Raw genomic sequence first — 17,074 nt, 5'->3', positions numbered from 1 at the left:
GGTAGGAAAGAGATGGAGGGACAGTGAGAGAGAGAGAGGGCTCGAAATGAAAACTCAGATGGGGATGAAGGTGGGCGAAGGATGTGGAAAGAGAGGGGGCGATGGTGGGGAATTGTCATTAGCTGCCGAGACAAATGCAGACAAACACTGACTCCACAGCTATCCTAAAACTCTGCCAAGGTGGGCCACGGCGTCAGACTGGATGTTTAAAATGTTTTCCAGATATAAGTGAACCAGAAAAGGAACATATCCTCAAAGAAATTTGAGGGGTTTAGCTATGTTTTCAAGATACTACAACGTCCATGTAAGGAAGTTCAGGAGAACAACCATAGGTATCATTGTTCTGCTTCAGTTTTGGGGTGTTAAGGTGACCCAAGAAAGAAAGAAATTGAAATATGTAGAAGGAAAAAAAAAACAAAACTAAACAAAATCTCTATGACATAAAGGTTATGATGGAGCTAGCGGCTACGGAGGTAATAAGTTTCTGGGTTTTTTCAAAATAGTAACCTTGACACAAAAATGTGTGAAGTAGGGAAAACAGATGGACTTTAGATTCATTTCTGGATTAAAATCTCAGCAGTGCCCCTTAGCAGGCATATGAAGATGTGTGCTACAGAAGAGCCTGTGTAGGGCCCCTGGGTGGCACAGTTGGTTGTGCGACTGCCTTTGGCTAGGGTTGTGATTCCAGGGTCCTGGGATCGAGTCCAATATAGGGCTCCTTGCTTAGCGGGGAGCCTGCTTCTCCCTCTGCCCCTCCCCCTGCTTCTGCGCTCTCTCTTCTCTCTCACTCTCTCAGATAAATAGAATCTTTTTAAAAAATGCCAAAATAGGAGCACCTGGGTGGCTCAGTGGGTTAAAGCCTCTGCCTTTGGCTCAGATCATGATCCCAGAGTCCTGGGATCAAGGCCCACATTGGGCTCCCTACTTGGTGGGAAGCCTGCTTCCCCCTCTCTCTGTCTGGCTCTCTGCCTACTTGTGATTTCTGTCTGTCAAATAAATAAATAAATAAATAAATAAATAAATAAATAAAATCCTTAAAAAAATAAAAATGCCAAAATAACCTGTATAAAACACTTGGCACAGTACCAGAAACTAATCATTTTTCCCCATGTGATATCTTTACTATTCTAACAAAGTAAGAAAACATAAAGACTCTGCTGCTCTTGTTGTATTAAAATGCACTTCTGCGTGGTACTTAGCACTGTGCTTAGAGCTGTAAGATCTATAAAGAAATTCTAAGAATCAGCATGGGCCCTGAAGACTTTACATGGTTGTTGGGAAGCAGAGATACACAGTGCAAAACAGTTTAAGTGATGTTTAACTTCACCCATGCTACAGGTTCTGGAGAAGTGCTACATTTTAGATTCTGCTTCACCAGACCAGGAAAACCAGAGCAGAGGGATGGGCGCTGGAGGAGGGGGTGCAGGGGCAGCACAACCATCCTGAGAGCATCCGCTAGGGGGCAGGCTCACTGCTTCCCAGGTCGTCAGAAAAGACTTGTTGAGTGGGAGGGCCTAGCACCACACATTAATGGTAGGACTTAGATTTTAGAAGGGAAATTACAGGGTGAGTTTACAAAGCAGGGCTAGAAAAGAGAACAGGAAAGCACGCACACTGGTAAAGCCTCGTCTAATAATCAGTTATTACATAACATGTAAGGTAACTTTGAGCAATGCTAAAATGATGACAAAAATATTTTTGAAAGTAAGTTCTTGTCATATAATCCCTTCACAAAAGCCTTTCATATACTGTCTGCCGTGGCTTACAGTCAGATTTTCCCATCTTTTTAAGTATTCAGTACACAGATGAGCATATCCCAATAATTCTACTTTAAAGACTTGACAACGATATTCAACTCCTGATTTTAAAAACCTGAAAAAATTAATTATAAGTTATTTTTTCCAATCAGATTAGAAAACATAGTTAACCTCAGAGTGTTAATAGTGTAAGGAAATGGGCATTCACAGAAACTTTTGGTATATATTAAAATTATAAACATGCAAATCTGTTGACTATTGACCTGCTTCTAGAAATTTATCCTAAGTAGAAATATGCCCAAGGATTTTCAAAGTAGCATTTTATATAATATTTACTAATTGGAAACCCATAAATGCATCAAGAGGAAACTGGCTAATTTATGATTCATAATTTATAAGTAATTATATCTATAATAAAATACAATTCAGCCAATAAAATTATTACATACCTCTGAATTAACATGGAAATATATAGTGAGTAAAACAGAGGCATATACAACAATATCCTATAAAACCATTTTTGTGAAATCGCATGTGTCTGTGTGTAGAAAAATGGTGATCAGTATGTTAGTAATGGTTGTATCGGTATCATGAGATTTAAAGGTGATTTCTACTTTCTTTATACTGTGTAAGAGGCTTATCATTAATATTACTTGTAATTAACATGTAATCTTTTTAACAATATCAAAAACAGTAACTCTATTTTCATTTTGGAAAAAAAAAAAATCTTTCCCAATTAATGACAATTCTGTAGTAAAGTAATGGCCGGCTGGCGCCAGCCAAGACCAGAGAAAATGAGCCCCCAGGGGCATTTACTGCCTTGTCACAGGGCAGATTCTGGGGACAACCACTGTATGAGAGAATTTCCTTCTCATCAGGGGCTTTTGGAAAGAGATTATAGAGGAGATAATCCCAGTTTATCCTGTATCTAGACGCATCTTTTAGTCTGCTGTCTTTACTGGACTGTGAGCTTCTCAAGCCTGGGAAAGTGTCTTACCAACATCTTCCTGTCTCGAAAGCCTAGCTTAGATATGCAGTGAGCAGTTAATTCGTACAATGGGACTGTAATAAATCTCCATGCTTTGTTTGCTTCTGAACTATAAAAGAGGCTTTGGGGAAGTCCCTGATAAAAAACTGCTCATAGGGTTATGTCTGGCACACTGTAGGCACCACTCCCAGCAAAAGGATCCGTTAACTCAATTCAGACAACTGTACTGTTGTCTATGTTTATTTTTACAAATGCAATGGTTTTTGGTTCACATATTTTTTCATCTGCATATTTATGAGACTAATTTGATTGTAATATTGCCATACTGGGATTTGTTTTATTGTAGCATTTATATTCAAAGTCATCACAATGTACAAATACACAGTCTCCTGATACAACCTAATGTCAGTGTGGATAATCTCGGAATAATTAATCTTTTTAGTGTCTTGCCACCATGGTCACTTTGCTATCAAAGCACGTAAGAGGGGAGCCCAGATGCTGGCATCATCTACTCAGACTGAATTCTTTGCTCAAGACAGACCACTCCTTGCTTCTTTCTGTCCCAAATAGAAACAAGTACATTAAAAAAAAAAATTGAGCACGATTTCTCCTTTCCACTTGACATATACATTAGTACAGAGGAAATGACTGAACAAACCATTTTGATCAGAATTCACAGAATTGACATGAAGTCACTGCTCTTGACTCTAGCAATCCATTCATTTACTCTCAGAGACAGTGTTAGCAAATGTCACAGATAGGCAACAGTTAAACTGATAGAACTTCCAATATCATTGATTAGTATTAGTGAAAAGAGTGCCAACAGCATTCCTTTATTACACTTGGCATTTAATGATTTATTGGCTCCAAAGAAGAAAATATAGAAGTCTGGGTAGTTTCCTTTACCTTGGCCAGATGAGAATTGATCCATTTTGTGAAAGTACGTTTTTGTACTATCTCTTGCTCATCTAGAAGGAAAAAAAAAGAAAAGAAAATGAATCTAGTTAGAGGACACAGTATATCATAAAGTTGTATCCTAAAAGACATTGGGTTACACAGTTTAGAAGTAATCATAATATTATTTTATCTTCAAAACAATTTTGCCAATTGTTGTCTTGAAGGAAGTGCCAGTAAAACTCCTATTTGATTACTTCTTTATACATTACCAGAAAATGCTTCCAAATTTTCAATATATTAGCCATATGTTAACCTTCACTCACTTATTCAAAGCTCATATACAATCATACCTCAATAAAGCTGTTTGGAAAAAGTTCACTGAGACCAACTAAGTGCCAAGTTTTAGGTTAGATCCAGAGATACATAGAAAACAACAAGGCAACATCTTTGCCATGAAAAATCTAGAAGTAGAGACAGACAAGCAAGAGCATATGTACAGTAGAGGATTACACAGTAATGTAATAAGACAGAGCTGTGTATGTGAGGCATTACAGGGACTTCACCCAGATTGCATGACCTCCAAAGATCCCACCACCTCTTGAAGTCCACACCTCTGTATAAGCAGACTACGGTAGTACCTGTGACTTGTTTCTGATCAACAGACTGTGGCAAAGTCCTACCTATAAAGATGTTACTTGACGTTAGATTCCATCTTAGCTGACCAGAGTGAGAAATCCTCCTGGATCCTCCTGCTTCTTCTGAAGAAGCAAAAAGCCATGTTGTAAACTGCCCATGGAGAGGGTCATGTGACAGGGAAGAGAGAGATATTTTTAGAGAAGGGTGGTCTCCAGCCAAAAGCCAGAAAGAAGCTGGGGCCCTCAGTCACACAACCACAAGGAAACGAACTCTGCGCGAACAACCCAAAGGAGTTCAAAAGTGCATTCTTCCCTGTTGCAGCCTCTGGATAAAAATGCAATGCAGCTGATATTATGGGCTTGTCTACTTAATTGCAGATTTGTGTGACCCTGAGCAGAGAATCCATCTAAGTTAAACATTGTCTCCTGACCTACAAAAGTTTGAGGATAACAAATGAAAACTGTTTTTTGGTTTTTTGGGGTTTGGGGGTTTTTGTTTTGTGTATTGGTTGGTTTCTTTTTCTTTCTTTCTTTCTTTTTTTTTTTTTTCTTTTTTTAAGAGATGGGGAGTTAACGTGGTAGGGTGGTGCAGAGGGGGAGAGAGAATCTTTAAGCAGGCTTCACGCCCAACGTGTAGTCCCACTCGGGGCTCAATCTTAACAACCTTGAGATCATGACCTGAGCTGAAAGCAAGAGTCTGCTGCTTAACCAACTGAGCCACCCAGGCAGCCCTGAAAATTATTTTAACTTGTTAATTTTGTTGTAATTTCTTATGAAACAAGAGAAAATTAATAGGATCCAGAAAGGCTTTAATCAGAGCCATTAAAGATAGGAAATCCAGAGAGCAAGGAGCCAGTTTAACATATTTGAAGAAAGGATGAGTTCTGTTAATTCTACCAGCATATACCAAGTATCAACTGTCTGTAAAACACAAGACCAGATGCTGTGAGGAACTCAGCTGAACGAAGACACCATTTCAATTCCTCACCCTTTCAGGGATGGTGCTCAGATCTATATTCCCAGAGCTGAGCTCTCCTGGAGAACATCTGACTGCCTGTGACAATATGAGCACTATGATAACAGTAACTTTGTTCCCAATGCCTATAAATGTGACCCAAAAAATACTGTTCAATGAAGAATTGAGGAAATTTAATAACAAACATATTAATTTAGAGAAATTTTGGATATACCCATAGAATTTACAGAATGCCATTATTTCTAATGTACTTTAAGCATATGCTTTTAAACTTTCAAGTACATACAAAAACAAATCAGTATACTAAAAAGCAATGTACTAGGCACAGATATTTATTTTTGTTCTTTTTTTTTAAATTTTCAAAGAATTTAAGAATTATATGGGATGTGTGGAGGGCTGAGTTTGAAAGCAGATAGATTTCTATGTATATCTTTCTGGAAAACCCAAAAAAATCTCAAATTGAACTACAAAAGAAGCTGGAAATATACTCTGTGTTCTCAGAAAGAGAAAATAGGTAATGGAATGGGATAGATGCCTGACAATGTTGTGTCAAATGTTGCTGAAAGCTAAATTCTAATAATTTAACTTGCTATATTATTTTTTTTGGATTACATATCTTCCTTTGAATTATCTGATATGACTGACTGTAACCAAAATATTTATTTTTAGACCTTTAATGATATGAATGTCCTGTTACATTGAGGATTAGATGACAACTAAATATACAGGAAAATATGTAATTTATTAGAAATTACAGACAGTAAGTTTTAAAACATGAAAATGACATGCTTTGGTTACAAATTTTAAAAATATCACTCCATTTTGTATGTTTTTATGACCAAGGAAAGATATAAAGGAAAAAATGAAGAAAAAATTTATTATATCAAAAATGTGATCATTTTGGCAAGTGCTAAGTGAAACAAGCACAAAAGCAGCTTCCTGTCACCTATAACACAGAAATTCTGTGGTCTCACATAATATGACTCATAATGTTTTCAAGGCTTTTTATTTGCAGTATTGCAGTATGGGGAAGTGATAATGCACATTTAACTTCTGGTTCCGAATGCATTTAATTATTTCTAGTAGTGTTATTTCCCCAGCGAATCAAAGTAATTATTGACTGCTCAGTTTAAAATGACTCAGCAAGCAAATACTCTGGATGAATCTATGTGTATGCAATCATCCCTCATCAAAATTATTAATGTCTTCTTTTCCTACAGAAATATTCCGGACTTCAAGCTCTATTACAAAGCTGTCATCATCAAGACAGCATGGTACTGGCACAAAAACAGACACATAGATCAATGGAACAGAATAGAGAGCCCAGAAATAGACCCTCAACTCTATGGTCAACTAATCTTCGACAAAGCAGGAAAGAATGTCCAATGGAAAAAAGACAGCCTTTTCAATAAATGGTGCTGGGAAAATTGGACAGCCACATGCAGAAAAATGAAATTGGACCATTTCCTTACACCACACACAAAAATAGAATCAAAATGGATGAAGGACCTCAATGTACGAAAGGAATCCATCAAAATCCTTGAGGAGAACACGGGCAGCAACCTCTTCGACCTCTGCCGCAGCAACATCTTCCTAGGAACAACGCAAAAGGCAAGGGAAGCAAGGGAAAAAATGAACTACTGGGATTTCATCAAGATCAAAAGCTTTTGCACAGCAAAGGAAACAGTTAACAAAATCAAAAGACAACTGACAGAATGGGAGAAGATATTTGCAAACGACATATCAGATAAAGGACTAGTGTCCAGAATCTATAAAGAACTTAGCAAACTCAACACCCAAAGAACAAATAATCCAATCAAGAAATGGGCAGAAGACATGAACAGACATTTCTGCAAAGAAGACATCCAGATGGCGAACAGACACATGAAAAAGTGCTCCATATCACTCGGCATCAGGGAAATACAAATCAAAACCACAATGAGATATCACCTCACACCAGTCAGAATGGCTAAAATCAACAAGTCAGGAAATGACAGATGCTGGCGAGGATGCGGAGAAAGGGGAACCCTCCTACACTGTTGGTGGGAATGCAAGCTGGTGCAGCCACTCTGGAAAACAGCATGGAGGTTCCTCAAAATGTTGAAAATAGAACTGCCCTATGACCCAGCAATTGCACTATTGGGTATTTACCCTAAAGATACAAATGTAGTGATCCAAAGGGACACATGCACCCGAATGTTTATAGCAGCAATGTCCACAATAGCCAAACTATGGAAAGAACCTAGATGTCCATCAACAGATGAATGGATCAAGAAGATGTGGTATATATACACAATGGAATACTATGCAGCCATCAAAAGAAATGAAATCTTGCCATTTGCAACAACGTGGATGGAACTAGAGCATATCATGCTTAGCGAAATAAGTCAAGCAGAGAAAGACAACTATCATATGATCTCCCTGATATGAGGAAGTGGTGATGCAACATGGAGGCTTAAGTGGGTAGAAGAATAAATGAAACAAGATGGGATTGGGAGGGAGACAAACCATAAGTGACTCTTAATCTCACAAAACAAACTGAGGGTTGCCGGGGGGAGGGGTTTGGGGAGAAGGGGGTGGGATTATGGACATTGGGGAGGGTATGTGATTTGGTGAGTGCTGTGAAGTGTGTAAACCTGGTGATTCACAGACCTGGGGATAAAAATATATGTTTATAAAAAATATATGTTTATAAAAAATAAAAAATTAAAAAAAAAAAATCAAGATCAATCTAGTGAAGAAACCATCATCTTTTGGAGGCCTGTTCATTTCTTTCACTAGAATCTAAGTTTTAGATGAGACGGCATGGACATCGTCTGATTTACCATCACCGCCTTAGTCATTATTGCTTAGGAGATGCTTAATGAAGAAACGAATGGATGCATTTACTAAGAACGTGCTAAAGACCAGAAAACAAGAGCTGTTCTAAGGAACTGGTACTACATAGAAGGGACAAGTATGTAAACAATGTCTCAAAGCAATGTGTCAGCTACTGTAACAGAGGAACATATAAAATGTTGAGGGAATATAAATATACAAGCAAGTAATTCTTTTATAGGGCAATGGAACAGGCTGGGAGATTCAGAGAAGCTAAAAAAGGAGGTGCCATGACGTCAACCAGCAGCAGATAAGTGGAAATTTGCAGGTAGAGAAACTTTTAGGAGAAAGAGGCCGTCTTTTAAAAGCATGGCATTATATACTAAAGTGACAGTAAAAATCTATTACAGCTGGATTATAAAGTGGAATAGGTTTAAGAAGGGTAAACAAGTAAGTAAGCCTGGAAAACAGGTAACAATTGGGTTAATTAAAGTCTTTGAATAGCATGCCAGAGTTTGGTCTTTATCTATGGACAATGGGAAGCCATCAACAGTTTTGGAAATGATCATATGAGACCTGAGACACAGAAATACATGCTACAATGATAATGTAGAGGCTTAACTGAAGGGAGAGGAAGCTGGGAGCAGGTAGGATATTTGGGAATATTCTAGCAGAACGCACATTAAAGGTGATGCATTCTGTTCTCGAAATGTGCCAAGAGGGACGGCTGCACAGTAACTACTAGAAGTAGTCAGACAGGAGCTAAGGGTGCCTTCTAGATTTTTATCACAGGTAACTGCATAATGATGTCACTCATCAAAGAAGGAAAGAAAAGCAGTAGGCTCCAGATGCATTGCAGATGCATCATGAAACGTCTGGGTAGGATGGTAGCGTCTGCGCAGAGGAGAGCTGAGAATTCAGAAGCTGGATTAGGAGGCGGATGCTCCACAGGTAAGAACCTGTCAGAGACTCCAGCTTAAGGCCAGGCTTTGATCCAGGTATTACCAGGCATAAGCAGCTCAAACTCTCCTCTCCTCTAAACTTGGATCTTGATTTCTTTCTAAAGGCCAGACTGTGTGAGTAAAAAACAAGAAATAAAAAAGCAAACAACGATAATAACAAAAGCAACAAGAAACAACAAAACTAGTTATGGAAATTAAGTCCTTCACCCTTGTCTCCATCACTGGTTCCATCTCAAAGACAGTTGGTCTAACAGACCTGAGGAGTTGGAAATCATGAGGTCTTAAGGGACGTCTATATAGGAAGGCTATTGTACAAGCATGGCCCTGGGGAATGGTGTCGTAAGAAATAATCCCAAAATTCCTAGGCACTATCCCTCTTTAGAAATGAGTGAAGGATGAAGGGAGCTGGCTCTGACATTCAATTTCTCTATGTCTTTGTCCTGGTATATATTTTTAAAGTATTTTGCTATTTTAGGATAAGATCATGACACATGCAAAAATGAAGCCCAGTTTAGCAAGAGTGATTAAATTTGACCATTAACAAGCTGTCACACCTAACTTAGAGTCAACAGTTTTCCTCCTGATGAGTCATAGTAACAGTGACTTGCTGATTTTGCACAAGTGACTTACATATATACCTGCAAGCAAAGAGACCAGTAAAGAGCAGCCCAGATTATTTTGAGCCTTTGCAATCAATCATGAAAATTTTGCTGCCTACAAACGGGTTAACTGTATTTTCATTTTACCATATGTAATACGTAAAACTGTGAAAGTGAGCCCTATGTTCATTAGCTTTTAAATAGCGTTACTAAATTTTAAAAAGTTAAAATACATGCCAAAGTCCTTCTCACAGATGGTGGGTTTTTTGTTTGTTTGTTTCAAAGATTTCATGTATTTATTTGAGAGAGAGAGAGAGAGAGAGAGAGAGAGTGAGCACAAGTGTTGGGGGAGGGGCAGAAGGACAAGGAGAGGCAAAGGGGAGGGGCAGAAGGAGAGCAGGGAGCCCAGCTTAGAGCCCCGGCCCCAGGTTCATGACCTGAGCTGAAGGCAGACGCTTAACAAATGGAGCCACCCAGGTGCCCCCTAACAGAGTGTTTTTAAAAATACTAACGATAATCGAAGTTGACATATTTCAATATATTTAACAAATCTTCTATAAGAACTTATTTCTGAGAGCTAGAGCACTTCACAAATGGGTATGCACCTAAAGTTGTATATTTTTATCAGAGTCATGAACAATCATAAAGATCAAAATACTGAATTCCTGGGTATATCCATCCTTAATCAATGTCACATTAATATAAAAATACCAGCAAGAAAGACTATTTAAATAAGTAAATATAGGGGCGCCTGGGTGGCTCAGTGGGTTAAGCCTCTGCCTTCTGCTCAGGACATGCTCTCAGGGTCCTGGGATGGAGCCACACATCGGGCTCTCTGCTCAGTGGTGAGCCTGCTTCCTCCTCTCTCTGCCTGTCTCTGCCTACTTGTGATCTCTCTCTCTCTCTCTCTGTCAAATAAATAAATAAAATCTTTAAAGAAAAAAAAATTAAAAAATAAATAAATATAATTGTTAAGTCTGAAATTGCTCTCTTTTATAAAAATATTTGTGTATCACGTATAGATACATTGGTTATGATTAACATTTTTTGTGTGTGCAGATTATCATTTTATTCTTTAGGTGCTTTAATGACAATGATGGCTTAAATAAAAGTCTTACAGATTTTAGTTACCTGAAATATAAATGTTAATTTAAAACAAAGGTTTAAAATCATAATTTCTTAGTTATATTTAGTAAGGTTTCCTCATTATTTCCAAAGCAGATGAATTCACCTCAGTAAAAGTTGGAAAGAAATTTTAAAGTACAACCTAAATTGAACTTTTTGACACAACCAAATAACATGGCTATGAAGGAAAAAACAACAAAAACATAGGGTGACAATGTAATCATTATTAACTGAATAACAGCCACAATGAGATGGCCTCAATCAAATTATTGGTTTTGGGTTCAGAATTATACGGTCCCGATTGTCGATCTATGATTACTAAAATCATCACTAACTTTGTCATACCTGGGTAGGGTCTATGGTATACTGACTATTTCAACATAATAAAATAGAGTTTATAATTATCCAATGTTTAAATCCGTAAGTTAAACATGTAAATAAAAAAAATTCAAAACCAGGCTGTGGCTGATTATGAAATATGTACACAAGTTCCTCTTCTCCTGGTCAGCACACCCTTTGCCATCTGATTTTGTTGAGCTTCCTATCAACACCTGGAATGGATTTCCCCACCCCTTGAATCTAGATTGGCCTTAAGACTTGCTTTGACCAATAATGTGGCTGACATGATTTTATATGACTTCTGAGGTTGGTCCTTGAAAAGTCTTGAGGCTCCATTTTTGGCTCTCTCAGAACTCTGCCCCGAGACCTCACACAAGGGAGCTGAGCCAGCATCCTAGAGGGAAAAAGACATGTTGAAGAGAACTCAGGCAGGTGACAGCCAGCAACAACTGTTAGACCTCCAAGTCAGTGGACCTAAGAGTCCTGCTGATCCTCTAGCTAAATGCATCCATGTAAATGAGCTCAGGCACAGCCAACAGAGGAAACACCCAGCCCACCCACAGAACATGAAAAACCATAATGTGTTACTGCTTTAAGCCACTAAGTTTTGGTGGTGGTTTAGCAAAAACTAAGGGAAACAGAAACTTCTATGGGGAATATAGTGGTGCATTAGCAAAAATCTACAACATGGGGTATTGCTTTGGGAACAGGTAGGAAGGAGGCTAGAAGGACACAGACTGTTGGTAGAGACTAAAAGGACGGTGGCACACTGCTCTCGGAGATCAGGAGAGTCACATATATTTTATGTATTATAGATCCTGGCGTCTGCAGTAACTTGACCTTGTGCATTTGGCTAGAGAGAGGGCTAAGAGCATCAACTGCCTTTCCTGCAGAAGGCTGAAAGCATCAACTGCCTTCTTATGAGGTACTAGAAGACAAAAATGAACCAAAGAAGGCATTTTCTCATTTGTGTTGGATTACAAAATTGCCATCCCCAGTCTTTCCTGGAAAAATATTTGCAAAGTAAAAAGTAGCTTCCGCGTAACAATAAATCAAGAGTGCGACTGTAAGACACCCCCCCCCCTTTTTTTTTTTCAGGATAAATCGCTAGAACTTTAATTGTTGAGTTAAAAAATATGTACATTTTAAATTTTGACCAACTTTACTAAATTACCTTTCTCCGAGGTTAAATCAATTCACATTCTTATCAATCAGGTTTTAATGTAAGACCCATTTTTAAGAACTCAGAAAGATTAAAGTTAGCATGGACTTGACCTTCTCAACTAGATAAGCCAGCTTCTGAGAATCATAAGGACACTGCCCACAGCACCCTCACCTGTGGTCCAGAATTTTTTTAAATTTTGGGTTTGAGGGGCTCTTGGGTGGCTCGGTCAGTTAAGCGCTGGACTCTTGATTTCAGCTCAGGTCATGATATCAGGGTCATGAGACTGAGCCCAGTGTTGGGTTCTGCACTCAGTGGGGAGTCTGCTGGAGATTCTCTCCCTCTCCTTCTGTCCAGCCCTCTCCTGATTGCACACACACGCACTCTCTCAAATAAATACATAAACAAATCTTTTTTTAAAAAAATGAATTTTGGATTTGAGTGGCACAGAATGAGCTTTAAGCTAGTTTTTAGAAAGTCAACAAATCTGTTAGACTTCACATATTTGAGAGACAGAGAGAAAGTGAGTGTAAGAGGAGGGAGGAGGTGGGAGGAGCCTTAGCAGGCTCCAGGCTAAGCACAGTGCACAAGGCAAGCTCCATCTCACAACCCTGAGATCATGACCTGAGCCGAAATCAAGAGTCAAATGTTCAACCAACTGAGTGACCCAGGCACCCCACATCAACAAACCTTTTAAGTAAAACACCACCACTTTGCACTAAGGGGAGAGGACAGTTCAAAATGAAGACAAGACTTTGGAACGACAACTTTATATGATTAGGAAGACGGCTGAGAAAACGATCAGCCATAACACAAGCCACTTCTTATCAAAAAGACAAGAATACCTCTGGCCCCCGGATTAAAGGGACTAGCCACATGTGCCTAGCTGGATTTCAGAATTATTTCAGACCATGACTATTATCTCTTTTCTATCCTTTGAACAGAGGCATCTAGTGCAATGGTGCTGGCCCATCTCATCATTGCATATTGGATAAAGAGGAGGCACCCACTTCTCTTTTTAGTTTATAGGCCTGCATATTGGGAAGAATTATACCTGAGGAGGCTCATTTATATGTGGACCAAAGGCAGATCACACGACACTGGATTTGGAGCTTGTCGACATCATTGGTGATATTTCCAGTGTCTTGAGAGGATGTAAATGTCTTTGGATGTAGAAAGAACAGAAGTAATAGTGACCAGAGGACAGATTTTAAATTATGGCCACAAAATTCTCTGGTCCCATCCTCTTTTGAAATGTGACTTTGTTCTTTCTCTCATCAAAGGGTAGAACTGATTCCCCCCTCCTTGTATTATCCTTGCTTTGATCAACAACACAGCAGAAATGACTTTATGGCATCTGATTCTAGGCCCTAAGAAGTTTTGTACTTTCTATTTTGGCTGTTTTGGATTTCTGTCTTAAAACTATCATGTAGGGAAAGCAATCTATATGGGAGGACAAGAGTCCATGTGGAGAAGAGCTGAGATGCCTTATCATATAGCCAGAGCCAACTGCCAGATACATGGGTGAGGTTATTGAGGACGTAGTTCAGCCAAGCCCGCAGATAAACTCATCCCAGAAGAAGCCAGAAAACTGAGACCTAAGGATTCAGGGTTGATGCATCTCTTACCTCTTCTCTCCCACAGGCCCATACATACATGATCACAAATGCCTCATGGCAAGAAAGCACTTTCTCCATCATTCTATCCCTAGAGACTAAATCACTGCCTGGCACATTGTCTTATATATCTGTCCTTAGGAAACCATCCATATTTAACTGGGAACTAGTGAACTAACCCACAGATTATGAAAAATGATGAATTCTGGTTATTTTAAGTTTGGAGTGGTTTGTTACACAGCGATAGCTAACTACAACAAATGCATTTACTTGTACGATAGACGCACAAGTAATCCTTCTTTTCCTTCCCCATCACCCTGCCTTCTGCAATAGGTTTCTCGGCTGGCTTGGTTGGGTCCATTTCCTGGACCTTTGATGTTCTGATCAGATGAGTCAAGGAGAAAAGTGTGTTAAGGAACAAGGGCACCCAAAGCTATTCTCCATATGTTTAAGCAGAGATTAACTGAGGAGGACAGAGGGGAAGAGGAGAGGAGAGGATCAAGAGCTCTCAGAGGAGTTGGCTTGAGGAAAAAGATGGAGTAAAGAGAATTTTAAGGGAGTTCTGCCTCTGTTGAGTGCTCTGATCATTCCTTCAATTTTTTGTAAGCAAATGTCAGTAATGACATATTGCTTTCAAGATTTTTAGAACTGGAATTGCATTTCTTTAAGTGAAACCAATGACCAGATTTAAAAAGCCCTGTTTCATTAAAGTTACTCTTGCAAAATTGAGTAACATCTCACTACGAAACTGAGTCTTAGTCTAACCTAATTACCACCAAATTTACTTGCTATTTGAATCACTTATTTAATGAATACCATTGTGTCCCTATTGTAGAGGATACCATACTCTGGCTGGATATGGGAATACTCTGAGAGGCTGGTGTGGTTTCTTACACTCCAGAAAGGAGAACAGGACTCATTAAGAAGCACCACAGCCCAGGTTCTGTGCATGCAGAACAAAGGACAATAACTTGGCATATGTGAGTGGAATAAAGAAAAAGAGACCGCAGCTATGAAATTAAAGGCATCTTGATCAGTAGAAAAAGTGAAAGCGAACACCTACTGTTTGCTTGCATAGGAGCTATGTGGAAAACGCTGCTTTTGCAACTGATTTTTTTTTAATAAAATCACTCGATATATAAAAAAGTGAGAAGAGCTGATCTCCTTGAAGGATTACTTCCAATTAGCACAGAAGCCTTTAAAAAAGTTTCAAGCTGGAGCTGGATGAACTTAGCCACACATAGCTCTGTAATGGTAAAAAGTGGCACATCTCCTGATGTTGCAAGGAAGGGACCACAATGTTGAAATCTTTTCCTGTTGTGAGTGCTTAGCAATACGAGTGTAGTGGAAGGAAAGTACGTATTAGAAAATGTCATAAAATACCATCTTCATACAACCATTTTATTGAAACATTAAATTCTACTTCAACACTAGAATTTCAATCAATCAAAATACAGTGTTTTATTTTGGGTAGGGAGGGAGAGCAGAGAGTAGTTGATCACAGTGTTCACGTATTTTATGTTCCATATTTAGATGCAACTTTTAAAGAAATAGCTCTTTCAGGGGTGACTGGGTGGCTCAGTCGGCAAACCATCTGTCTTTGGCTCAGGTCATGATCCCATGGTCCTGGAATTGAGTTCCAGTCCTGGGATCACAGTCCGGCACAGGGCTCCTGCCTATAACAGGGAGCCTGCTTCTCCCTCTGCCTGCTGCTCCTCTTGCCTATTTGCTCTTTCTCTCTGACAAATAAAAACAAACAAACAAACAAACAAACAAAGCCAACAAGCATATAGTTCTTTCAAATAAATCTGACTTTTTCTAGCTAGGACCTTCAGAGTTCAGTTACGGTGTTTTGTTTTTCTCATTAAATTACTACCCTTTGTCTTAAGCAGGTTTAGGATTACAATCTCACCTTTGGGGATTCTGTATTTTAAATTACTGCTAATATTATTTCTTAGTCTCGACCTGTGATCTAAATTTTTTTCTCCCTCTTCATTACTTTTATCAATATCTGAACACAAAATACGATAATTTGACACAATTTCACTTCTGTTTTATACTGTATGCCCTCTTCAGAAGGAAAGAGAGCTACAGTTCTAACAGTGAAATTCCTGAATTTGAAAAGAAGGCAAAATAATAAAAGCTGAGGGGTGCCTGGGTGACTCAGTGGGTTAAGCCTCTACTTTTGGCTCAGGTCATGATCTCAGGGTCCTGGGATCGAGCCCCACATTGGGCTCTCTGCTCAGTGGGGGCCTGCTCCCCCCCACCTTTCCCTGCCTCTCTGCCTACTTGTAATCCCTCTCTCTGTCAAATAAATAAGCAAAATCTTTTAAAAAAATAATAAAAGCTGAAAACAGTAAAAGTGAAAAAAATATCAGATCACAAAGTTTGAGGAGTAGATGCCAGAAATCCCAGTCTCAAACATAGTCAACCCTGGCTCATAATGGTCAGTTAGCCACTTGGAAAACCTGAATTCCGTGTGCAGTCACAAACAGAGCCCCAGATGGTATTCAGTTTTTGGTTGCTTCAGGAGTGGAGTGACAGCAGTGACCTTGGTCATAAACGACAATCCGCTGGATCACAGAAGCTATGACCACTGTGCCAACTGCAGAGGCTTCCACATGAGAAAACAGGTGGTGAGTGTCACAAAGGAACTTCCTCAAGTGGTCAAGCTTATATGTAATGTATGTGCATGTACTTATGAGTAATATAGTATCTTAAGCTCTTAAAATAATAGTAACAACAGCTATCATCTATTTAGAAAGTATCACGTGGCAGGCATAATGGTATATATGTTTATTATATATATAATCTAATTTAAACTTGACAACAACCCTGAGAGAAAATATCCCCTCACCTGGATCTTACCTGCAAAAAATGGGCTAACAAGGTTCATCAACTTGCTTCCAGTGACAAAGACACTCAGTGGCATAGCACAGCTCTGTGTCTTTCCAAAGCCTGTAGCTTCAATCACGTCACTCTACTTGTACCTCCAATTGCCCATTGGGGTTTCTAGAATAGTTTTATTTATACCACCTGATTGTTACCAAACCCTAGAGATACCCAACAGTGATACTCTATCCAACTCAAGATAAAACAACCAAGTTTCATAAATAAATTGTCTCAGCAAATGAGTGTCTAAGCCAAACAAGTTAGTCTGAATCCTTGTCCCCCTGCACCATATTAGCAACTAATTCACTA

General features: G+C 39.0%; 1 protein-coding gene across 16 annotated transcripts in view; it reads right to left on the bottom strand.

The window, feature by feature from the left end:
- The window catches only part of SYNE1 (spectrin repeat containing nuclear envelope protein 1), a 465,519-nt gene that overhangs the window by 373,159 nt on the left and 75,286 nt on the right, over nucleotides 1-17,074 (bottom strand). For all 16 annotated transcript variants that reach the window (XM_059176745.1, XM_059176748.1, XM_059176749.1 and 13 more), the window contains one exon: nucleotides 3,652-3,713. In XM_059176745.1, coding sequence (XP_059032728.1) covers nucleotides 3,652-3,713 — 62 coding nt within the window. The remainder of the gene's footprint in view (nucleotides 1-3,651; nucleotides 3,714-17,074) is intronic.

The sequence above is a fragment of the Mustela lutreola genome, chromosome 6, assembly GCF_030435805.1.
Source record: "Mustela lutreola isolate mMusLut2 chromosome 6, mMusLut2.pri, whole genome shotgun sequence".
NCBI lineage: Eukaryota > Metazoa > Chordata > Mammalia > Carnivora > Mustelidae > Mustela > Mustela lutreola.
The sequence above is the reverse complement of the archived record's forward strand: the minus strand, read 5'-3'. Positions and strand labels throughout refer to the sequence as shown.